At 41.7% G+C, this 26,641-nt stretch overlaps 1 protein-coding gene across 5 annotated transcripts in view; it reads right to left on the bottom strand.

The window, feature by feature from the left end:
* Positions 1-11,005: 11,005 nt before the first annotated feature.
* ADD2 (adducin 2) overlaps positions 11,006-26,641 on the bottom strand; it is a 150,775-nt gene continuing 135,139 nt past the window's right edge. For all 5 annotated transcript variants that reach the window (XM_068274908.1, XM_068274913.1, XM_068274911.1 and 2 more), the window contains one exon: positions 11,006-12,542. In XM_068274908.1, the coding sequence (XP_068131009.1) occupies positions 12,265-12,542 (278 nt within the window). In that variant the 3' untranslated portion in view covers positions 11,006-12,264. The remainder of the gene's footprint in view (positions 12,543-26,641) is intronic.

Genomic DNA, 26,641 nt, shown 5'->3' with positions numbered 1-26,641 from the left:
GCGTCTGCAACATCAGCACTTTCCGGCTCAGGAGTATCCTGTCTCTCTGGACTGGATTGTGGCAAGGCATCCATCACCTGGCCATCGGCTTCCATGAGGATAGTCCTCAGTGTAGCTTGGGGTTTTCCCCGAATATCGATGCCCCGAGCCTGACAAAGGTTTTGTAGGTCGGGCAAGGACATGTTTTGGTAATTGATTTGCTCAGACATAGCCAAATAAAAACTGTAACAATCTGGCTCTATGCTATATCAAGATGCACCGTCTATGTGCTCAAAGCTTAAAGAGGAACTCCAGTGAAAATAATGTAGTAAAAAAAGTGCTTCATTTTTTTACCATAATTATGTATAAATGATTTAGTCAGTGTTTGCTCATTGTAAAATCTTTCCTCTCCCCGATTTACATTCTCACATTTATTACATGGTGACATTTTTACTGTGGGCAGGTTATGTAGCTGCTCCTAGCTGTTTTGGCTGTTAGAGACAGCTGTAGACAGCTAATTCCTGTCTGTGAACATTGTTACATTGTGGCAGTTTGCCCAGAGTACCGCGGTCCCAGAGCTTCTTGTGGGAGGGATTTCAGCACAAAATCAGTCATACATTGCCCCCTGATGGTCTGTTTGTGAAAAACATTATATTTCTCATGTAAAAGGGGGTATCAGCTACTGATTGGGATAAAGTTCAATTCTAGGTTGGAGTTTCTCTTTAAGCTCTGTAGAACAGTTACTTAGATAACAATGTTCTATTGTTCTGAAAATGATCTCCAAACAACTGCAAAAACTAACAGCAATTTGGGCTCCGCCCCACCGCTGCCTACCAATGTGACGTATGCGCACTCACCCACCAATTCCTGTTCCCTTTGCTGCAGTTTACCATCAAGCCTCAGACCCTGAGGGAATCCTGAAGACAGTCAGAACTGCAGGCAAAGTAACCTTTTGGATTGGTTGATGAGTCCACACACGGTCCAATTTCGATTTTATATACAATCGATACAATCTGTGCTGTCATATAGAGGCCAGGTCGCTGCCACCAATCCGCAATAAAAGCGTGCGAATGCGCTAATTCTAACTCTAGCTAAATCCTGTAGGAAAAAGGGTTAATTTGACAACCTTTCTAGAGATAGCAAACTAACAATATTTAATATCAAAACAGTTATGGTAACATGTCTCTCTTTGAAGATGTGAATTCTTTTGGCGGAGATTTGTTTCAGAACAGCACTTAGACGAACGATTTTTAATTGTTTATTTAAAGAAATAATGCAGAACAAAATATAGCAATAGAAACAAATTGATACAGAAATAATAAGGGTTCAATATGAAAATAATAGCTGATTACAGTCTGAGCAGTTTGTCAAGTTACCGTGTCCTTTGCGGTAAGTCCCACAGAAGATATATAGTCCAATTCTGGAAAGTTCTGTGGAATGGGTATTAATCCTTTTATCATCCAGCCCAAATCCGTGATGGTACAAGATGGCTGGGGTCTCTCTCTCCAGGCTGAGTGTCAGTCGGTTTTAACCCTTTCTCTCCCAGTGGGTGTGGATGGTAACAAGAGAGGTTACTCCACCCTTAACAATCTGACCTCAGCCTGCTGAAGTCCGCACCTATTGTCTGAGGGACAGAATTGGCAGTTTCTCCAAGTATGTCATAAGTTAACTCAGCAGATATCTGACATATCATATAAAAACCAACATTTTACATTCAGTCATCATGCGCTGAACCAATCGATATCAAACTCGCTTGGAGTGCCACCTTCCCTGCCTATGTAATCAATATCTCAGGCTGTGAGATGACTAGGAGATCGATTAACGCCTCAGAAGGTGTGCTGCGCGGGTCGCATGGCGCACTGTGAGTTGTGGACCGCTGGGCCCAAACGGATACGCAATATCCATCGAATTATGGACTACTATGAAATGAGATATCAAAAGCTCATTAAGCCAGGGACATGTCTCTGGGTATTCTCAGGACAGGCAGGAATGTGAATGGGTCCTAATGAGTTTATGAGGGGATCTGTTCCTCTCCTTATCTTTAAAACTAGGATGGGAGAAACTTCCTGGAGAATCCTTATTGCCCCCCTTATAGATAACCTTTTTCCTGTGGGGATGGTCTGGTTTTAGGGGAGGGAGCAGACTGGCTGCAGACAGTGCCTGCTTAGTGTCAGGGTGCTGTGCCTGTTGGACTGGAGGAGGCCAGAGCGGAGGAGCGGAGAAGAGTGGAGCGACCCGACCCGACCCCACCGTGACCGTCCCACGCAAGCTGCCTGCAAGTAAATTAATACATGTGCCTGGCTGGTGCTGCTGGCTGCTGTGGAGCACGGTCGGAGGTGGGTGGGTGGGGGCTGGGGAATGGCCTGGCCGGGGGACTTGCTGTCTGCTGTGTGTGGGGGGGATGGGGGAGATAGAGAAGTGCTGGCTGCTGGGGGGGGGGGGGGTGGGGGGGGGGGAGAGAGAGGTGCTGGCTGCTGTGTGTGTGGGGGGGGATGGGGGAGAGAAGTGCTGGCTGCTGTGGGGAGGATGGGGGAGAGAGAGGTGCTGGCTGCTGTGTGTGTGTGGGGGGGGGGGGGGGGGAGGGGGATGGGGGAGAGAAGTGCTGTCAGCGAAGGAAGACTGAGAGGGGCGGGGGAGAGGCGCCGATCCGGGCTGACAGACGTGCTGAGAGGCAGAGCTGCAGCTCATAGCTTTGCCTCTCACGGAAGCGCTGCCCGGATTGCCCCCCAGGGACTTAGGGGGGATTTAGATAGGTTACAGCGGCGGGGATGCGGCGGTTTAGGTAGGGCTAATATGTTAAACAGGATTGTGTAATAAAAAAAGGATTTTTAAGAGGCGTCAGAGTCTCCTTAAAGAGACACTGAAGCGAAAAAAAAATGATGATATTATGATTTGTATGTGTAGTACAGCTAAGAAAAAAAACATTAAGATCAGATACATCAGTCTAATTGTTTCCAGTACAGGAAGAGTTGAGAAACTACAGTTGTTATCTCTATGCAAACAAGCCATTAAGCTCTCCGACTAACTTAGTCGTGGAGAGGGCTGTTATCTGACTTTTATTATCTCAACTGTAATTGAACTGTTTACTTTTTCTCTGCTAGAGGAGAGTTCATTACTTCACAGACTGCTCTGAAAGACTCATTTTGAATGCTGAGTGTTGTGTAATCTGCACATATTAGAGAATCATGCAATGTTAGAAAAAACACTATATACCTGAAAATAAAAATATGAGAATATTTTCTTTGCTGCTAATCTTCTAGTAATTATTCATAGTACACAACCAATTCATTATATCATATATTTTTTTTCGCTTCAGTGTCTCTTTAAATTAACCACCTCCTCCCTAAAAAAAATTAAGCAAAACATTTTTTTACAATGACATAAAAATACATAAATAGTTACCTTAGGGACTAAACTTTTTTTAATATGTATGTCAAGAGGTTATATTACTGTTACTTTGGAAATAAAGGTGCATTTTTTCAGTTTTGCGTCCATCCCTAATAACAAGCCCATAATTTATAAATAAAATATTGGCGCCAGACATTGTGATAGGGACATGATTTAAAAGGTGTAATAACCGGTAAATTACGTGGATTTTAATTACGGTAGCATGCATTATTTAAAAATTATCATGGCCGAAACCTGAAAAATAAAAGATTTTTTCTTATTTTCCCATTAAAAAACATTTAGAGTAAAATAATTCATGGCATACTGTACCCAGAATGTACCGCACAAAGAAAGCCTAATTGGTGGCGAAAAAAAAGAAGATATAGTTCGTTTCATTGTGATAAGTAGAGATAAAGTTATTGACAAATTAATGGAAGGAGAGCTGAAACGTGAAAATTGCTCCGGTGCTCAAGGGGTAAAACCCCTCAGTGGTGAAGTAGTTAAGATGTTATTGATGTATTTGTGTTAATGAAAAACAAAACACTAAAACACAATTCTAGCATCCCAATGTGAATCCATTTTATTTGCAGGTACAGCAGTAAAGAGAGGCTCCAGTGGATGAACACAGCAAGAAAAGCCCGTGCAGTAAAAGAGGTAATATATACATTATCTTCAGACATCACAATAACGGTAATGATATTTGTGGAAAATTATATACATAGAGGATACAATAAAGAACACCATTATTACGATTGTCAGACATCACACGTCCGCAGTGGAGAACAAGACACTATATTATGCTAGTGGGCTCATCCAGGCAAAGGGCCATATAGATTGCACATACAGCTGTATATGTGGCAGGAGGCGCAGCTTATTCACTTACCCACTAAGCACAGAGAGAGTGAAGGACATTGGAGTAACTCAGATCATCTTCTCTGCAGTAAGGCAATTCTAGACTAGGGATTATATAAACCCCCTGAGAGTTATAATGCTTGGTTTTAACAGCAGTGCACATGTCAGTGTTCACATTTATCCATTGCCTACAGACACAGAGGAGGCCAATTTGCTCGCTAAACCATAAAGGAGGATGCATTAATTCGAAGTGGACAAGCCATTCTTCAAATAACAAGAAATCTGATTTTTAAGAATGTTGCAGCAGGAAAAAGGACTGTCACGAAACAGATTACCTGTGTGATTAGATTCTGGTGGAAGCAACTATCCTTAGGGCTGGCGCACACCAAGGGAGCTTCTGAGCACTTCACTAGCGCTATGAAAAGCGCTTGGCTAATGTATTTGTATGGGATGGATCACACCAGAGCAATGTGATTTTCTCCCAAATGCAAATGCGGATCCTGCAGCATTTCTGCGGCGTTTCAGACTCAATGAAAGTGGAAAATCGCTCTGAAAAGCTCTAGATCAGAATGATTTTCCAAGCGTTTTTGTTACAGAAGCTGTTCAGTTCCAGCTCTACTGTAACAAAAAAATAAAATATTCTACACCAAAATGCTCCAAAAATCTCCTAGGCACGACTGGAAAATCACTAGGCACATGCCTAGAATCACTCTGAAAGATCACTTCAAAAAGCGATTACACTAGCACTTTTTGGTGTGCACTGGCCCTAACACTGATTTTACACTAACGTCTAAAAGGCGTACAAACGTTTTAGATCAGTGCCAACTTTACTTTACTTGATATATGCAAATAATCCAACATTTTTACTGCAAGATTTGATTAGTCCATTTTCATAAAAAATTTTGCATAATTCTGTATCATAAAGATAAGCATAATTCTCATTCATCTCAAATTTATTTGCACTTTAATGACCTCCCTACTGACTAATGAGGATTTTGGTACATGTAGATAGTGATACTGTATGGGAAAAACATTTAATAAACACAATTCATACATAGCTGGCACTGGCCTCTAGCTTTTTTAAAGTGTACCCGAGATGGCATGATAGAAAAAATGTATACATACCTGGGGCTTCCTCCAGCCCCCTCAGTCTGATCTTTCCCTCACCGCTGAGCTCCGCCTCCTAGATCCTCGGTAAGGGCTCTTGTAAGTTCGGCCGGTCGGAGCATGTGCAGTGCGGCTGTGTGCGCTTCTACGGCTGGGAGGTGTCTGGGTCTGCGCAGTAAATGCTCCCAGCCACGGGAGCATGATGGGGGGCGCGTGCATGGCCAGGCATGTGCTTACAGAGGATCCAGTTGAGGATTAGCTATATGGAGAAACAGAGGCGCCAAAAGAGTAAAAATATCTAAAAGGTATAAAAGTATTCAGGTGGCGGTGGTGGCCCAGCAACACCCAAAAACAGACACGATGCTGTTGATTGAAGAGACGATAATTTATTCACATACTCCTATTAAAAATACAACGCGTTTCACCGGCAACATCCCGCTTCATCAGGCAGTAAACAACTGGAGTATCTCACAGCGTGGGGTCCAAAACGTGCTTGGCACCTCTGTAACAGTTGAGGATTAGGGATGGTTCAGGCTGAAGGAGGCTGGAGGAAGATCCAGGTATGTACATTTTTTTTTTTCTATCGTGCCATCTCAGGTTCCCTTTAAAGAAATATATTTATATATATATTTATCATCAAATAGGTACTCTCATAAACAGGTTACAAAATGTAACCTCTGATGAGCTTACAGGAAGTAACTCTCTGCATTGTAGTTTAAAGGGACATTGTCATGAAGCAAAGTAACTATAAGATTGCTCTGATGGAAGCAGCCATTCCTCATCTCAGAATACCACATGAGCATTGCTGATACCAGAGCAGTTATTCAGTACAGAAGTTCAGAATTACAGTCTATTCACATTTCTAGTAATGTACCAATGTGGCCAACAATCATGTGCGGAGCAGTGCAACCGCATTCTATGGCACTGCACCAAACCAGCACAAAATTCCTGTTCAACGCAATATTGGAGGTGGTGTGAAATGAGAATGGTTATTATGATTTCAAAGTGTCTTATAATAATCTTTTGTCACGTAGGTCACACCATGTTATTGAAATGGCATGCGAGCTACATATTATAAATATGGTTCTAGTCCACAAAATGGCCGCCTCTGCTGTGTGGAGGCAATGCAGCATTCTTCCTGCGAGGTCCTCCACTGAAGTAAACCTTCCATAGCCTTTCTGTGTTAGCCAAAATGCAGCATTTTTTGGTAAACCTAACTCAGGAATTAATTTGGCAGTCATTTATAATCATTCAGGTGTCTTTAAATATTGAATGGCAAACTTGGACTTTGGAGCACCATAATGAATTTGTCCCATGCATTGATACAAAAGTGACAGTAAACAGCCAAGGAAGGTAGGAAAGAATGAGGCAGATTTACTGGATATCACAACAGTGCCAGAATAACACATTTGGTCCCACAAAAGCTGAAGAAAGCAAGGAGAGTAAACAGAGTACAAGAAACTGCATTATTAACTTTCATATACAGTACATGATAATTATCTCTTCAATTATTAGGTGTTGCTATTAGTGTACAGGTTGTTATTATGGAACAGAGACATCTATAAATAAATGTATATAAAATGGCCAATTATCAAATTATGCTGCTGTGAAAAATGCCTAAGGGCCCTTTTACAATTAATGTGTTGGTATGCGTTGCATTTCTTTTCCTCCATAGCAGTGCATTGTGAAAGAGCTTTCGTTTTTCAGCATATAGTGTGTAAGAAGTCATAGGGAAACGTGGACACAGGACTGCACATTATTTGTTCTTTCAGTTACAACTAACAGCAACTGATAAACTGTAAAAGGATCTTAAGGGCCCATTCACACTGACTCAGTTGTGTCACTTATAACTGAACAGACAACTCACACGCAGTCAAGGGTCTATGGGGGACATTTATAAAAAGGTTTTTCAAAATTCCTGCAGAACATTAAGAAATCACCAAATAGTGAAGTTTCATTCTGAAACTGTTCTTAAATAGGAGGAGTTAGGAAGGTCTCTCAGACAGTGTGCAGTGTGTGAGGGAAGTTGCTGAGGTAATCAATACATCTGCTGTATTGCATCAATGCCCAGCACTGGAAGGGTTAAGCACAGAACAGCTTCACAGGAATTAGCAGGGAAGAGGAACACTTCACAAATCACATCTACTCTACATTGCACAATCTGTAGAAGTGTTATTAAAGGAGTCATCAGGCCAACTATAATAAAATAGGTGCTACTTACCGGGGGCTTCCTCCAGCCCCAAGCTCCCAGCATGTCCCTCGCCGCACCTCTGCCGTCAGCCATTCGCCGCAGCTCCGTCCCGGTCCCCGGCGATGATGTCAGAGCGACCTCCAGGTCGCTCTGTACTGCGCCTGCGCGAGCGCCGCTGTCAATCGCCGCCACGTTGGCCGGAGCGAACTGCGGCGAACGGCTGACGGCAGAGGTGCGGCAAGGGACATGCTGGGAGCTTGGGGCTGGAGGAAGCCCCCGGTAAGTAGCACCTATTTTATTATATTTGGCCTGATGACTCCTTTAAGCATTTCTTAATCTGCTGCAGTTTAGGAATGGATTTGCACTTTTCTTAACTGTAGGTCAGTTCTAGAAATTCACGCAAAACTGTCGCTATTACATAGGATTCAAGAAGTTTATTATTCTCACCCTGCTGGTTAGAACTGTTTAAGAAGAAAAAAACTGTTGGTAATTCTTTGATAAATCTGGTCCTAGGTTTCCCCGTGGGCCAGTTCAAATTATTTCCATTTTAACCCAACGTTTTTCACATTGCACTGCTATGGAACAACTGATCAGTTAAAATGCATCCGTTTTTCAGCATTTAGTGTGAAAAGACCCTAAAGAGCAAAAGTATGGGTCAAAAAGGCAAATCAATCTTAGAAATTGGTTTATAAAAAAGACAGTTTATAGCATTGACAAATGTTAAGATTACTGTTGAAGATAGACTCAATATATTTCTTGTCCAAGGGGAACATATTTTGCAGCACGCAGTCTGCTTCCTGTTTGTAATCACACAATATGTTGTTATGGGACACATGGAATAAATTGCGTAACGTTTTCAACTTTAGCCAGTTTACTGCATCTGACCCAATTTACCTTAAAGGAGTGTATTTATAAATTGACGTTTTCACATATTTGTTGAGATTAACTTACACAAAAAGTAACTTGAGTTCCAGGTTTAGCAGTCTTTTAATAAGGTATCCGAGAGGATTAGGCCTAATATTACCATCACTGTATGTACCTGTTTCAGCTCCTCACTAAAAAAAATCCCCAAAACCTTTGGACCATTTTCAGCAACCTAACTGAAGGGGAAAGATGGTCACTTATTAATGGGCAGTGTTGATGCATTCAGCATAGTCAGTACTTCATGGAAAAATTCTCCTTCATGGAGGATAAAAATTTACAATAAATAAAATGTATAAATATTTTAAAGAAGCATAGTGTACAATCTGTGCATGCAAAACCTGAAATGTAAAATGTTGATTGTCAAATGAAACTACCTTGACCTATTTGTATGAATTTTTGGAGTTTCTTGTGAATACTGCCCTTATTGTATTATTGCATTACTGATCAACACTGGGCAGCAGAGGAACCAATTACAGATTTTGCAGGGCACTTTTTGATTGCTACAAAAAAGCCAATTTGTGGGTTACAGATAGACTTAACAATACAATGGCTTTGATCAAGGGCTGTTCGATAACAATAACCAAGTAATTAAAATACTGCATTCGATATTTTAGACCTGTGTGTGCTAATTCATCAATATTTTCACACATGTGGTAGATGTTTGGTAATTTACCGAAGAGGTCCATGCAGTGAGGGCATTACAATAGAAAAGAGGCATCCCAAACATCCCTATAGATGTGCATGTTATACAGGTTATACTATTACTGCCTTTGCTCGTGCTGAATCTATCCCATTTGTCTTAACATTCTATTTACTTGCCACAGCTTAGATGAAATGCCAAGAAACATTACACATGCCCTGCTTAGGTCATTTCCCCAGCAGCTCTCACTAGCATCTCTGCATATTCAAACAGGCACTCAAGGGGTTACACTGCCGAAGAGTGCCTGGAAAACATCTTTTGTTCTTTTCTCTCTGCCTGCCTGAAGGTCTAAGGCCCAGTGCACACCAAAACCGCTAGCAGATCCGCAATATGCTAGCGGTTTTGGGAGCTGATTTCAGAGCGCTTCTAGGTATGTTTAGAGAGGTTTTCTAAACATACCTAGCGGTTTTGCGTGCGTTTTTGTGTAGCAGATTACACATATTGTTACAGTAAAAGCTGTTACTGAACAGCTACTGTAACAAAAATGCCTGGCAAACCGATCTGAACTAGCGTTCTTCAGAGCGGTTTGCGTTTTTCCTATACTTTACATTGAGGACGAAACGCTTCCGAAAACCGCAAACGCGCAGCAGGAGGCGCGTTTGCGGCTTGGCAAAAACCGCAAACCGCCGGTGTGCACCATCCCATTGCAATACATTAGACAAGCGTTTTTAGAGGCGGATGCGGCCAGCGGATCGCTCCAAAAACCGCTCGGTGTGCACTGGGCCTAAAAGCTTGTTCCACCCCAGAAGCCTGCGCAACCTATCAGTGGCACTTGCAGGAGACAGGGGCTATTTCTATTGGCTGCCTGCTCCTTTCAATGATGGGGACATCCACACTGAAGGCATTCAAAGCTTGTTATTGACAGGGGAGAGCTGGAGGTAATCACTGCACGTATAGCGAATGCTGTAACCTTGATGAATTGACATTTACTGACATGTGTTGAGGTAATCCCTGCACAAATCGGTAATTTACCTCACTGCTTCGTAATTTCAGCTTTTCATGTGGTAACTGCTTTGCTGAATTGACATTTTCCTAAGTGCTTGGTAAAGTCAGCTGTTTTCAGCATTACCAAATGCAGTAATGCTTGATGAATTGAAGCCATTGTATCCATTCAGAATGTCTGGTAAACTGATAGTAGAATTACTGGCACTATACCAATAAGCTGGATGGATATTGTCATAGTCATAGTGAAGAGCTGGCTGTCATTTTATAGACTGATCAAATGATTTGCCATTATTATGCTTTAACTGAGTGATAGAGGCAGCCATTGTGTGAGTTGCCTGGCAGCAAACACTTGCATCAGGTGCAGAGATTACAGGGGCGGCATATTTGTGCTGTATGATTAAATTTACAGCATGCAGTCAGATTAGGAGGAGAGTGAGTGAGGTGAACAGGTCATCATTGGGTAAAAGCAGCTTGTTGTGCTGTGTGAGGAGTCTGACAGTGAGTGAGGAGGGTGGAGGCAGGTGAGCAGCAGTGTGTCATTTGACTTGCACAGCAGGAGGGAGGAGGTTACACTGCTGTCACGACTGAGCAGGAATGGAGGACGGCTGACTGGCTGATGGTATGTATCCCTATTTATTGTCCAGCGCTGCGTAATATGTTGGCGCTTTATAAATACAAAAATTAAATAAATAATAATAAATAATGGTGAGCAGTTTGTTTGTCACAGACTTGCAGCCAGCCAGCCAGCGTGTTATTGTGTTGAGCTGCAGCATGTCATATCTCAAGTTGTTGCATATGCTCCCTTAATGAATAAGTTTGCCTCATGCTGCAAAAAGTCTGGAACGAACACTGTCTGGCAGCTTACTAGGAACTGGAGATACCACTATAGCATTTTTATTAAATCAATAATAATACTGCTATAGTGGTATCTCCAGTTCCTAGTAAGCTGCCAGGCAACGTACAAAATGCTGCCTCTATCACTTAGTTAATTTGTACAATAGTTCTATTCATTCTGCATTTCAGCCTTAGTTGAAAGCTTGTTAGGGGTAGGCACTGTTTGAAGTGTGGAGGTTAAGGTTAGGCACAGCTGAAAGGTGGGAGGTTAGTGTTGTGCACTAGGCTGGAAAGGGGTCCATGTCACAATTAAAATTATGAAGGTAGACATTAAAAACTGGTTAACTAGTGTTGGCTATGAGAATTCAAGAAAAAGGGTCAGTTGTTCATTGGTTCAATCAATTAGGCAATTTTCAAGCTGCATACATTTGCTTACAAAATTTGCACAATCCTGCATCACCTTGAAATCATTTGCATGCATCTCATTGATCCTCCCTATTTAGAAACACAAGTTAGGCTTAACTTTACCTAGGTCTGTTAATATTTTTCTTATAGCATATATCTGCTTTCTCTTTATTTAAAATAACCTGTCTTCTGTATTTATGTAACTGTACCAGAACATATCCAGCCCAGTCTATGCCTACCTGCGTGTCTGTATGTGTAAGTGCTAAATGCAAAAAATAATACATTGACAATGTCTTGAGCAAGAGAAAGTACATAATAAAAATGCAATAAAATAACATTACATTTACAATAAAGGATTGATCAAAGCATATTGTAGTGGCTGAACAAATCACTACCTATACAGAGATTCCTGTAACAGAATTTCTTTTTATACCTACTGTTAATTTGCATTAACGTCTCCTACATTTATGATGTCATAACATAGCGGACATTCGAGTATCATGATGTCACCTTCTTCACCGTCACATGACTAAAGTCAACACATTTCACTCTGAAGTACTGTACTCCAAAAAAATAAAAATAATGTTAAAATAAGGTTTCAAAACAAACCACAAAAACCCAAAATGGTTGCATTCGAGGGATGTTGAAAAGAAGCCTGCTATGGTGTAAGACAGTTAAAAAAGAAAAAGTCATAGTTCTTCCTTGCAAGCTAAGCAGGGTAGTCCTAGAAGTTAGTGCAGTTACTCTGCTGTACCAACACAAGCTGTACAAATCCCCTAAATAAAAAATCCAGCTCAGGAATGCGCATCTCCCAATCAGACCTGTCTTTCCATACTTAACATGAGTACAGTCCAGCCCCTCCCTCCGCTGCCAGCACTCTGGAAGTGAGGGAACGTGGCTAGAACCATGTATCTGGCAACAGTTTTACAAGACCGGGAGATCAGGACTCGGCCTTCTCCTTCTCCTTCTTCTTGCCTTTCTTTAGAAATGAGGGAGTGCGGAATTTCTTCTTCTTTTTGGAAGGGGATTTGGTCGGGGATCCCTCCGGAGAGGCATTGGGCACCGTCTCGGTTTTCCCTTTGGGGGTTTCTGTAACTTTCGGAACAGTTTCCTCCTGAGGAGGCTGATCTTCTTCTTTTCCGTTAAGCACCACAGCCGGCTGGACCTTCTCCTCTGCAGTTTCTGCAGATACCGGCACGTCCTCCTTTTTCTCTTTCCCTTTCAAAAGATAAATAAATAGGAAAACGTTAGTCTCTGGTAGAAAAATTACAACATTGTTAGTGTATCGAGACACCGACACTGGGGTGTTCTTTATATACAAAAACCGGAGCAAGGAAATAGGAAGATGTTGCCCATTATTACCGATCAAGTATTTCAATTCATTTTCTGACCTTTGCTGAAGCTATAATCAAGGTCAAACACTTTTGGGTGGTAATGCCAAATGGGGTTCCTACATTACACACTAAACATATATATGAGCTAAAAAGCTAATAAAGAAATTATATTGCTTCTGTTGGTGTAAAAAAATGAATGGGCATATTTTGGATTCATACTCAAAGCTGGCCAACAAGCCACGAGCCTAGCAGTGATTATTGCTGCTGCAGGATTTCAGTACTTAGCATACATTTATGTGCAAAGTGCTGTAACTTATTATCCCCCACTCAGAAATCTTTAAATGGATAAACTACCATAGATTTACATGTAATTGTTATGGGTTCTACTGGAAAAGTGTGAATGTAAGAATATGCACTGTTGTTTATTCTGTACAAATATCTTCATATTTTTACATTTTAAATCCCCCTTTCAATTCTTAGTTTTATCATTTTAAAAATGTTTAATATTTTAATAAACCAATTTTTGCTCCCATATCACTAGAGAAATTCTGGTTCACGTCTGCAGCACTAAGCATTCCATTTGTGAATCAAATGTGGCCCTTAGGAGCCTTTTTACCCCGTGTATGCTGCAGTCTGCATTTTGGGCAGCATACTATTTGTCGCTGGCAAGCATGCTTGCTTTTCCAGGCATGTCACAGTTAGTGATGGTCATGTCTAAGAGAACTCATGGAGAAGCAAGTGATTTGTTTGATCAACTGATAGATTTGCGGTGATCACATCCTGTTTTAGCACATGATCATGGCTAGCAAATCTGAGACTTACATATTTATCTCCTGACCAAACTGATCACATGCTTCTCCATGAGTTCTTCTAGACCTGACCGTCACTAGTTGCAGTCTTTTCCCTACTTGTGCTGAAATGTGATGTGATTCTTGTTGAATTCAGTCCGGTTGAATTAAACTCTCCAACTGCACTTCAATTGGACCAAAAAACACAGAGCAAGTGCAGAAGAAAAACGATTGTGTTCTCCCCTGCACACTTTCGACTGGCAGTGGAGGACCTATTTGCACTGCATGCATTTTTATCCAGTTTTCAGAACTTTTTTGCAAATCGCAAATATAATTTTTTTACAGTGTAAATTGTGGTGCTATTTTCCACTACTGAGATCCGATTTTCTGTGATTTGAGAAGGTACTTTTGTGCATTTGAAACCAGCCCTTTCCCTGAATAATAAGATAGAGCTTGAATATTGTGAATCTGTGACTAGTAAATTGACAATTAGCTCACAGAATGGCCAATTATACTTATTGTTGAACAGTGTGGTGATCACCATGGTACAACTCCTTCCTTGTCTTCATGTTTTTATATTGGTAGTAAATTACATATGGTGTCACAACTGGTTCCTTAATTTGTTATCTAAGGTCACTGGGGAGGCAGGGTTGCTATGCAAGAAAGACCATCGTTTGCATGACCTGAAAGTAGATTTAAGAGAGGTAAGGGAGTGAATGGTTTCTGCTTGTAGATCAGAGACCTGCTTAAAACATTCACTTCCAACAATCTGCTCAGCCCATGTTGGGTCTTCAACAGTCAATCTAGTCCAGTCCGGTAAGCTCATCGCTAGCAACTGTGCTTTGCCTCTCTGATTGAAAGGACACCCGAGGTGACATGTGACATGATGAGATAGACATGTGTATGTACAGTGCCTAGCACACAAATAATTCTGTTGTGTTCCTTTTTTTCTTTCTCTGCCTGAAAGAGTTAAATATCAGGTCTGTAAGTGGCTGACTCAGTCCTGACTCTGACAGATATTGACTACAGTGTGACCCTCACTGATAAGAAATTCCCCTTTTTATCTTTCTTGCTCTCAGAAGCCATTTTCTGCTAGGAAAGCGTTTTATAGTTGGAATTTCTTATCAGTGAGGGTCACACTGTAGTCACTTCCTGTCTGAGTCAGGACTGAGTCAGCCACTTACATACCTGATATTTAACTCTTTCAGGCAGAGAAAGAAAAATGGAACACAGCATAGCTATTTGTGTGCTAGGCACTGTACATACACTTGTCTATCTAATCATGTCACATGTCAGTTCGGGTATCCTTTAACCTACAAAGAACTACCATGCTAGCATAGGAAGCAAACCCACTTTCTCTCCATTGATCCTTATCCTGAGCTTGTAATTCCAGGACGTGATATATAATACTAAGGCAGGGGTCACACTTATTAGAATCGCATGTGTTTTACGCAGTGTGGAAAATGTATGCAGAAAGGCACCTAATTTTACTGTATGGGCCGCACAAAAAAACTCAATGATGTGAGTTTTTCCATTGAGTTTTTAGGTGTGGCAAAAACTTTTAGCAAGTTCATTTATTTTGCATGCATTATCAGATTCGCATGCAATTCTCATACAATTCTTCCCTGTGGGAAAGCAAGAACTCATGTGATCTGCTTGTGTTATTGTTGTTTTATTTTTTAAAGGGTAAACCTTTTTTGAATATTCATTAAAAATGCCTAAAATAATGCATGAAAAACTCACATAACCCCCCCCCCCCCCAAAAAAAAAACAAACAAACCCACAAATGCAGGTAAACTTGCAGAAAAGCTCATGGCAGAAAACAAATGCTTTCTGCATGGACAAGTGTGACCCCAGCCTATAACTCACTCACTTTAGTATACTGCCAAATTAAACTGAGAAAAGTAGAATGTTGTCACGTTTAGGAATCTCTTTAAACTGATGTTGTCTACATATCTACTGTTACCAGCACAGATGGGACTGTGAACATTATGGCCTATATTACACTTTGCCCATTATAATTCATTGCCCAGTAACAGTTCATGACCACTAACCTAGTGTGCTTTGCTAATTCTGGTTTGACATAGGAATACAACAAACAGATAAAGCACTTGGCTTTCAAAGCTATCTTATTAAAGCGGAACTATAGTGAAAATAACATCATGAATAAAATAGCTTATTTTTTACAATATTCATTTATAGATTGTTTAGTCAGTGTTTGCCCATTGTAAGAACTTTTCTCTCCCTGATTTACATTCTGTTTTTTATCACAGGTGGTGACATCTTTAGTCCTGCCAGGTGATCTGTACGGAATGTTCATTACTGACAGTTCTATGCATTATTTTCCACAATGCAATGAGGTTCAAATACAGCAAACTCTCAGGACCTCGGTCCTGACATCACACTGTGGCAGGGGTTTCACCACTATATCAGCTATACAGACACCCCCCCCCCCCCCCCCCAGATCTATATGAGAAAAGGTAAAGATTTCTCATAGGAAAGGGGGTATCAGCTACTGATTGGGATGAAGTGCTATCCTTGGTTAAACTTCCTCTTTAAGATTTGGCTGCATCAGGAGATGTCATATTCAAACCAAATTATATTGCAACTCCTGCATGGTGAGCTCTGTGAACAGTACTGTATGTTTAATGCAAATATATTTCCGTGACATTTTACCATAGACCTCTTGAAAGCTTTAGATTTTTTTTTTTTATAAAACAGTCCTTCTCCTTGTCATCTCTTACCATTATAATCCGTAAGCCAGCTGTGTAGGATTTACATGTCACATGGTGTAATTCTCTCATAAAAAGCTCTGTACAGCTGTGACAATTTTAGAAGTATGTTTGGGGGGAGACAAGGACAGCGGTTAGGAGGCTGGCAGCAGGGAGGTAACAAGAAACAATACAGGGGGAGTGAGTAAGGAGGCAGGAGAGACAGACAGGGAAGCAGGAACCTGACAGTGTGTACCTAAATATACCACCCTTCACTCTGCCTGGAATCAGTGCTACTGACTTAAATGCCACCCTGACAGGGGTGTAACTACAACCTACTGGGCCCCCCAGAAAAGATCTGCAAGCTGGAACTCTATCCCCCTTTGGGGGCCGCTCCTGTCAGCAGAGCAGAGGCAGCGGAGCATTACACATCACCTACTTCCGGTGGCAGGACAGGTGTTCTTCACTCCCTTTTTCAGTGTACCTCCACACTATGCAGCCAATCACACTGCTGCTCCAGTAATGTGACTGACATTGTGAGACACAGGGTGATTGGCTTCCAGGGGTGCGGCTACACAGAAGAGTGAGGAGGAGCACCTGTCCTGCAACCAAAAGCAGGCGGAATGTACAGGGCCAGTTCTAGACTTTTTGCTGCTTGAGGCAAACTTGTCAGGATGCCCCCACCCCCACTTCCCTCCCAGTTCATTTAATGTCCTCACATGACATGCTGCAGCTCAAGACACTAGCACACTGGCTGTCTGGGAGTCTGTGACAAACAAACTACTCACCCTTTAGCCACTCCATTCCTCCTCAGTCAGGACAGCAGTGCCACCTCCACCCTTCTGCTGTGCAAGTGAAATGAAACACTGCTGCTCTCCTACCCTCTCCCCCCTCACTCACTGTCAGACTCCTCACACAACACAACCAGCTGCTTTCCCCCAATGATGACCTCTTCACCTCACTCTCACTTGTCCTCCTACTCTGACTGCATGCTGTAAGTGTAATCACACAGTACAAACATGCTGCCCCTGTAATCTCTGCGCCTGATGCAAATGTTTCACCTTGCTTCATGAGAGAACCGGCCCTGGGAATGTATTACATTCTGCTGCCGCCAGTCTGCATATGCTGACCGGGGTGGGCCCCCTTAGCCCCAGTCTATTGTTACGCCGCTGCTCCCTGAAGTAAAACCAAGCAATATAAACCGATATGATCAAGAGTACATAATCAGATGTTCCTTTCAGTGAAATACACAAGATTATTTAATAGTGATATCCATGAACATAATGTGCAAATATCTATTGTTTCTAAAAGTCTCAAGAGGAAGCCCTCCCTTTGACCTTTCAAGTGTCCCTATTGGTCCTTATTGTGATACGTCACACACCAACAGAGATGCTCCGGGGGCGGAGCTGTACTCAGATCGCTCACACTTCACTTCACGACATAACCTCTTAATCCTGAAACTGTTTGCATTGTAGATATTCTCTGATTATGCAGTTTTCCATTGTTTTGATCTGTTCTGCATCATCAGTCTGTTTCTATTACTTAGGATTGCTTTAAAAGACAACTGAAGTGCGAAGAATATGGAGGCTGCCATATTTATTTCCTTTTGTACAGCAACAATTGCCTGGCAGCCCTGCTGGTCTATTTGGCTACAGTAGTGTCTGAATCACACCAGAAACAAGCATGCAGCTAATCTTGTCAGATCTGACAATGTCAGACACACCTGATCTGCTGTATGCTTGTTCAGGGTAAGTGGCTAACAGTATTAGAGGCAGAGGATCGGCAGGATAGCCAGGTAACTGGCATTTTTTAAAAGTAAATAAATATGTCAGCCTCCGTATCCCTCTTGTTACAGTTTAAATCCCAAGTCTGAGCAGCTCAAGACACATAAAATACAGTTTATGTGATATGTCTTACCTTCCAAAACATTTGTCAATCTGTCCAGCCAGTCCTCTGAGTTAGATAGCCAGCGATTGAGAACTAGCCAGTATAAGCGGGTCTGTGTCCTCACCTTTCTCCCCTCTGCTGTGGCTGAGAAACACTATCAACAGCCCCTCCCCTTTTCCACTACATCAGCTGACTACAGCGCATCAATACTTCCAATCACATGACACAGATTCTTTCCAGTCCACTTCTGTACCGCCTGCAGCCACCCAGTGGAAGAGACACAACTCACAAGTAGAGATGGTCAGTAACATGCAAATCATTTCAAATTGATGCAACATCATGCAAATTATTTATGCAAATTGATGCATCTTGAACATGAACCAATCAAATCCTGCTGAGGTAAATTCGATTGGTCCATTTTCAAGCTGTATAAATTTACATACAAAATTTGCATGAACTCAATATTTTTCGCATCTCATTGACCATCCCTACTTACTAGTGGCAACTCCACAGTTAGTAATGAGGTGGCATCAGGCTGATCAACAGATGAGGACAACTTACATTGTGAGTCCCTGGACACAGGGCCATTTCCATACAATTGCATCAAATATAATCCATAGGTATCTTGTGAGTACTGCCTTTGTGGATTATATTTGATGCATTTGTATGCAACCTGGTCCCTGTGTGCAGGGATCTGCAATGTAGGCTGACCTGATTTGTTCTTAACTGTGTGAATATATTGCAACTTACCTTCCTTACACTAAGAGCCTGCTTCCCTCTTGTTCTTAATTGCTGAGGCTTGAAGCAGTAATGAGCTGCTGGCTGATCCCCCACCACCCCTGTTGTAAGGTGTACGGGGAAGAGGTGTAACTATCCCTCACTCCACCTATCAAGTGCCACACAAACACTATCCCAATCAATATGAGCTGTGAGTAGAATGGTGGATGTCAAAATACTGAACCTGTGCAGTAGAATACAAATACATACAGATGTTCCAAGCTATTAGATGTTATTATTGCATGGATGCTGCTCTGTTTGTTAGGTAACAGAATGTTTGTTAGTTTGGGGTTACTGAACAATGCAGTGCAGAGAACAATGATCATTTGCAAAGTGCAAAAGCCCAAAGGTAACTCAAACTTTACCATTCTTCCATTTACTACAGTCCTGGTGAAGAATACTTAGTTACTATGGGTTATTGCTTGTTGTACCGGGCTGTTTGCCTTATTAAATAAACCCATTTATTCATTACAGTTAGCCATATATTTAAAGGGCCAGTAAACAATGATCAGGCTTATTTAATAAAATAATTCAAGAAGCAGATTACATGAAAGTATGTAGCACAAGCGCTAAGTGGTTATCAATCCAGAACACTTTATGGATGAGTTATCTCCATGTTTACATGTGTTTCCTCCAGGTACTCCAGATTCCTCCTACATCCCAAAACATACAGGGTAGGTCAACTGGGTTCCTCAGAAGTCTGGACACCAAAAGTTGAGTTGCAAAAATCTTTGTATTAAATATATATCAAAAAGGTGAACAATCTCATATACAGACAATATTGCACAGGCTGAGACACTCAGAATATACACTCTGTCAATAGTATTACATCACAGCAGTGTCTTAAATACTACAAGCATTTCAATCATATACAGCAGTATATATAGCAAATGCAGAGCACAGTGATGCTGGGGATGCCAACAGATAAACAGCTGTGGTGAGAACACAAACAGATCCTGGAGCTGCAGCAAATAAAGATCCTTATAGAGCACACATGCAGCGAGCTGAGGAGCCTGGGATCGCACAAAGTCTATGGCAGAGTATCAAACGTCCATTACCCTGACAGCGCCGTTTCGGATGAGAGATCCTTTGTCAGAGGTTCATAGGATGCCCAGGGAGTGCTGTGAGCTCGCTGCATGTGTGCTTTATAAGGACCTTTATTTGCTGCAGCTCCAGGATCTGTTTGTGTTCTCACCACAGCTGTTTATCTTTTGGCATCCCCAGCATCACTTTGCTCTGCGTTTGCTATATATACTGCTGTATATGATTGAAATGCTTATAGTATTTAAGATACTGCTGTGATGTAATACTATTGACAGAGTGTATATTCTGAGTGTCTCAGCCTGTGCAATATTGTCTGTATATGAGATTGTTCACCTTTTTGATATATATTTAATACAAAGATTTTTTGCAACTCAACTTTTGGTGTGCAGGTTTTTAATATATTTTTATGTGATTTAGGGGCTACAGGCCCTATTTACCATACCTAGCACCCAGGTACACTATTGGCTTTTGCTTGACTGTGGGTGTGCATACCTTATCTTTATATAGTATTTTCCCCAGAAGTCTGGCCCTTGACTATGGTATGGACTGGACACTAAGCAGAATCCTGCTGAGGGACTGTTGATTAAAGTGGACCCAAATTAATAATACAAGATTTCAGAAATAAAATCTATTTTCTAAATTATAATAATAAATAGCAGCCTTTTTTCAGCTGCATGATGACAAATATAAAATATTTTACATTTATTGGAGAAACCCCTCCCCTTCTTTCTTATTGCCGGGACAAAATCCGGCAAACTGGTGGAGTAGGTGGTATCTGGCAATGGAGGAATTGCTAATGGCTGCCACCAGTATAACCCTAGTTATTAAAAGAGAAGGATGAAAAGCATGCACTGAAATGATCATAGGCTTGAAGGAGTGTTTATTTATCTTTGTATGTGTTAGAATTGTGCAACTAAATATGTTTAATTAAAAAAAATGTTTGGTTTGGGTCCGCTTTAAGTGCAAACATACTTGTAAAGCACTGTAGAAGCATGGTACCAAGACCTGTAGGTAAGTTCTCTTATCTTCAAGTTCAAGGCGGAAGGGGAAATGTAACACTGTTCTTCAAAAGAATTTCTGATAACAAACAGCTTAGTCTGTTTATTACTATCATGCATTTACGGTATATATCACTGACAGCTTTTACAACACTTTACATAGTCATCATGTGACCGACTGCCACTCTGAGGAGCTTACAATCTTATCCATGCCATAGTCATAGTCCCTGCTATAAATTGAGGCTAGATTTTGGGGAGAACCAATTAACTTATCAGTATGATTTTGGGGTGCTGGAGGACACTGGAATGGTCGTAGGAAACTCTCTCTATCAATCTTTCGTTCATCTAAAGTACTGTACCACTATTGCACCATTTTCAATTTAAAGCCCAGCTTCAACCAAACCTTTTTCTTAAATTTTGGGCGCATGGGTTAGAGTCTGACTCGGATTGTAACTGTTTTCTGCCCTCACCGGGAGTAAAGTTGATTACTCCCCTTCTAGGAGAAAGTTCTAGGAGAATGTTCCTGTAAAGACAAGTCATGGAGAGGCACATGAGTATTGTATCATATGGTTGATTGGTGTTTCTCTGGTATCATGCCTTGTTTCTGCTTCCTGTTTTAGCCTACATAGGATGCAATGCAAGACATAACCATGTGATATTGATGAACCAATCAGAGAAATACATATCAATAACCTGAAAAAGTCAATTTACCTCACCATGAGCTCCCAGGAAAATGAATATTCTCTACTGGAAAAAATATACTTTCTCTATGCTTGGCTACTAGTAGGAACTGTACTTCCTATCTTCCTTCACTGCAGATTGTGTATGTGCTGAAGCTTAGCTTAAAGTGTACCAGAGCTGTAAAATTAAAAAGCTTTTATACATACCTGGGGCTTCCTCCAGCCGCATCCGCTCCCACGTCACTGTCCTCCGCTGCCCGCAGCTTCGAGAATCAGGTCCCCACACTTCTGTCAGTTGGAGCCAGTCTGGCATAAGAGAAGTGCGCCCTCTATATATCTCTCCAGCAGCTGCTGGAGAGATACGCAAAGAGCGCACTTATCCTGCTGCTGGCTGCAACTGACAACAGTGACGGGACTCGGTTCCCGAAGCTGCGGGCAGCGGAGGACAGTGACGTGGGAGCAGATGCGGCTGGAGGAAGCCCCAGGTATGTATAAAACCTTTTTTAATTCAACAGCTCTGAGTCCCTTTAACCTCTTGACGACCAGCTAACGCCGATTGGCGTAAACTGGTCGTCTGCGGGTTACCATGGAAACGGCCGCTTGATCGAGCGGCCTTTCCATGTCAGTTCACGGAGGGTGTCTCCGTGAACAGCCGGAGAGCCGCCGATAGCGGCTCGCCGGCAAAATGTAAACAGGCGGGGAAGAAATCCCCGCTGTTTACATCATACGGCGCTGCTGCGCAGCAGCGCCGTAAGTCAGATCGGCGATCCCCGGCCTCTGATTGGCCGGGGATCGCCGCCATATGATAGGCTGAAGCCTATCCCACAATGCGCAGGACGGTTATCCGTCCTGCGCAGCCCAGCAAGGGAGAGGGAGGTAAGGGGAGGGAGGGAGCGCACAAAACGCTGCGGAGGGGGGCTTTGAGGAGCCCCCCCCGCTACCCACTAATGGCCGGCGGCGATCAGACCCCCCCAGCAGGACATCCCCCTAGTGGGGAAAAAAGGGGGGTAGTCTGATCGCCCTGCTGCACTGCTGATCGGTGCTGCGGGCTGTAGAGCCCACGCAGCACCGATCAGTGAAAATTCCCCTGGTCGGCAAGTGGTTAAAGCAAACCTGAAGTGAAAATAAGCGTATGAGATAATGAATTTTATGTGCAGTACAGCTAAGAAAATAGGACATTAGTAGCAGAGAAAAGTGTCACATATTGTTTTCCAGTACAGGAAGAGTTAAAAAAAACTTCCGTTATCTATGCAAAAGAGCTTCTCTGAGCTATTCCACCCACTGGGTCCAATACAGATCGGTTTTCTGAAGCACTTAAACAGCCAAGAAACAGTCAGAGACAGCTTGAGATAAGGTTTCACTGCAGGAGAGTTCAAACAGTCATTATTTCTGCTCTGTTTTATAGTTTAAAAGACAGAGTGTGGTTTTTACACTGTATGATGCAATGGTATAAAAAAAAAGCTATATAACTGAAAATAAAAATATAAGACTCTTTTCTTTGCTACTAATGTTCTATTCATTATCTGTACTACACATACAATTCATAATATCATACGTTTTTTTCGCTTTAGTAGTGGTTGCCATCAACATAAGTACAAACTAGCATGGAAATAAACCAGGGTTCTAAACATTGTACATGGAAAAGCACTGTGTTAATAAATTCATGCTTGAAAATAAAACCAGTGTGTCAGGACTGTGTTGGGGCCCTTTTTAAAGGCAGAATCGAACAGCAAGATCACAAATTTTGAGTAACACTACTGCAAATGTCAGTATATTATATGACCCAAACGAGGTTTGCAACCTTTTGCCAACTGTTAATGGCCACATTTTCAAAGATCCACCCCAAGTTTGATGGGTCAGTCGGCTCTTCAATGTTAAGGTCCATATACACATGCAGTTTACTGTATTTCACCCAAAAATGATTGCTTTTGATTAGTGTTGGTATTTAAATTCGGGCTATTGAAATTTCAAACCCAAATTTGACCATTACCATACTTCAGTACTCAAATATGCGGACAGGGTCGGGGTCTCTGGTTTTTGCACTTCACGTGACTCATGTTGCACGAAGAACAAATAAGTGGAACCCTTCTGACCCTGTCCACAAATCTGGGTGCTGAAGTGTGGTGATTGGTGAATTCAGGTTTCTAAATTTCAATGACCCGAATATGAACACCAGCACTACTTCTGATTGCTTTGGGCACCTTTGCCTAGTGTGTACAGGTGTCCTCGGATACCCAGAATTCAAGCATTCTAGATATTCACGTCCAGTTGCTACAGTTAGGGTTTGTTCACACCTAGGGCGTTTTCGCCTTTTTTAAAGCGCCGGCAATTTTCAAAATCGCCCTAAAAGCGTATGTGCAATGATTCCCTATGAGAGTGTTCACATATGAGCGGTTCGATTCCGATCCGCTCACCAAAGCGCTGCCTGTACCATTTTTGGGGCGATTTGCCTCAATGGAAGGTATTGGGGAAATCGCAAAGCGCTTGAAAAAACACTTTGTATAGCGATTTCCCCAGAGCTTTCATGAATAAATACATTGCATTTATTCATTTCCTGGTGAAAGAGTTCACTGACGTCAGGAAGTGAAAAAACAGAACCGCTTTTTGTGCCAAAAAACAAAAAATACGTCAGCAATTTCAATTTTAGATGTGAACAAAGCCTCAGTGTTTGCAGCAGGTGGCAGTAGCTCATCTTGCCTGCTCCTCACCTCCCTTACTACAGAACATGTTCCTTGGCATGTAGCGGGATAGCGTGCTTGCACCAGAAACCCTCACCTGACAATAGTTAGAATAGCTGATTTTACAACCCTTTATTAAAATCCTGCTTTCAGCTAAAATGCTTATACATGCTGCTGAGCTAAGGCCTCGTTCACATCAAATGCGGTGCTGTACGTTTTTTCCCACTGCGGATGTGTGCGTTTTTTTAGTGCAGGGCAAAAACAATGCATTGCTATTCGTCTCGTTCACATCTATGCGTTTCCAACGTACGCGTTTTTGAAACGCATAGATGCATGCATATGTGTGCGGAACGCGAACAAACGCATAGCAATGAAAGTCAATGGAAACGCAGATGGCCGCATGACTATGCGTTTTTTTATGCGTATTTGGCGATGCGTTTGGGGATGGACAACGAGAAATGTCCAGGTGTCCAAAAACGCATACTAAATAAAGACGCACACAAACGCATTTAAAAACCGCATACAAACGCGTACAAATGTACGCGTTTTGTCCATGCGTTTTCTGATGTGTTTCCCAAGCACACCAAACGCAGAATATATGAACGAGGCCTAATCCTACCAAAGAGGCAGTTATAACAATAAAAATGTGTTTTTTTTTCTGAAGCTGGGCTTTTGGTGCATTCTACTTATCTCATATAAGTACATATTTACCCATGAATGTTCCTCTCATCGACCAGTATATACAATTCTATGCATTGCATGTAAAATGGCCCTTTAAATAACAGCAACACAGCATGCATATTAGTACTCAAGTCCTGTGTGAAAAACTATAACAAATATATCATAAATGTTTACAAAAGGAAGTGGAGCATCTCTCTTCAAAACAGCTGAGGTCGGCTGCCCTGATATGAATGCTTCTGTGATCTGTGAGGTAGTCTTCAGATTGATGTTACCATGCATAAATATAGACCAAATGGTGATTTTTTTTTTTTAAATAAAGGCTATACAACTTTACAGGAAGGACATTAAAGTGGGATAAAACTCAGCGTTTCTTCTTTGCTCTAAAAGATTATTTACAGTAATAAATCTACTACCACAAAAAACGGTAGCAGAACAGTATTCAAATAGTCATACACAGCACTTTGTTCTGCAGTGAAAAGCTCCTTGCTTCAGTGGGCAGCTTCTGGCCACATCCAAAGAGGTGACAACATTATCTTTTGTTTACATTGTTTTGTCTGCTACATTCCAAGCTGTGTTGAAAATGAGCACTCTCTCTCTCTGTGGTTGAAGCAGAGAGCTGAGAAGCGATCGCTAGATAGATTTTAATATAGAAATGCAGCAGCTATGGAAGAAAATGCAATGGCAGCTTTGAGCAGATAAACTGTACATTGGGAACTTGTCATTTGTAAACAGACAATATTACTTGTGCACAAAAGCAAATATGGTAACTGTATGGGTAATACAAAGTAGCAAAACACATTTTTATTGATTGTTATGTCAGAGTTCTATCCCACATTAAGACAATGAAACTGGTTTGTACTAAGTTTTTTTTTTTTTTTTTGCTTTACAATAATCTGTTGCATTTACATGGTAACTCAATGTCTGCAGTGAAGGTTGGTGTTAGGAAAAGCAGAAGCAAGAAGGGGATGGATAGAAGCAAGGCTTGCCAGGACATCTATACTTACTACAGAGAGAGGTATTCAGAGTCTGAGGTGACTCCTGCCATGAGACAGCACATGGAAAGAGAAGGGAAACATTGTGGCGACACACACACACACAAAGGCACAATGACAACGTATGATCACAATGGACATTGAAAAAGCTAAAGGGAGGAGAGGATCTGGACAGAGGAAATTAACAGAAATATTTCCACAATACAAATGCACAATACTCAGAAATCATGGGCTCCATAGTGACAGAGTAGCTTATGAGCAAGTAGGGTATTTTATCAGCAATAACATTTCTTTCTAAATTCTAGGCTTATCATCAGTAACTGTATTTGTAGCTGTGCTTCACTAAACAGCACTGCTGTACATTACCATACACTATCAAGAGACCATATCAAAGGTATTGTAACTAAGCTGCCTCTTAAAACAAGTGCAAGACGTTCCTCTACATATGAATAGACAAGTACATATACATTCCCTTGCAGTAGTATACTACTACTGCCTTCTCTCTTTTCTTCTCCATAGGACAGTAGATGGCACTTAGGGTTAAGGTGCTCATACATTACTCGATTTTCCTGTACGATCGACCATTCAATTCAATCATTTTATCAGACTGGGGAGAATCGATTATGTTCCATTCTTTTGGAAAATAGCCGAAATCCACTGGAATCAACCGATTTTGCCACTTCCCGACCGCCCATAGGCGGAAAGTGGCAGCGCACGTGCATGTACATATGTGCTCACGTGTACGTT

Source organism: Hyperolius riggenbachi, chromosome 3 (assembly GCF_040937935.1).
Source record: "Hyperolius riggenbachi isolate aHypRig1 chromosome 3, aHypRig1.pri, whole genome shotgun sequence".
Taxonomy (NCBI): domain Eukaryota; kingdom Metazoa; phylum Chordata; class Amphibia; order Anura; family Hyperoliidae; genus Hyperolius; species Hyperolius riggenbachi.
Note: the sequence above shows the minus strand (reverse complement) of the source record. Positions and strands in the feature narration are given on the sequence as shown.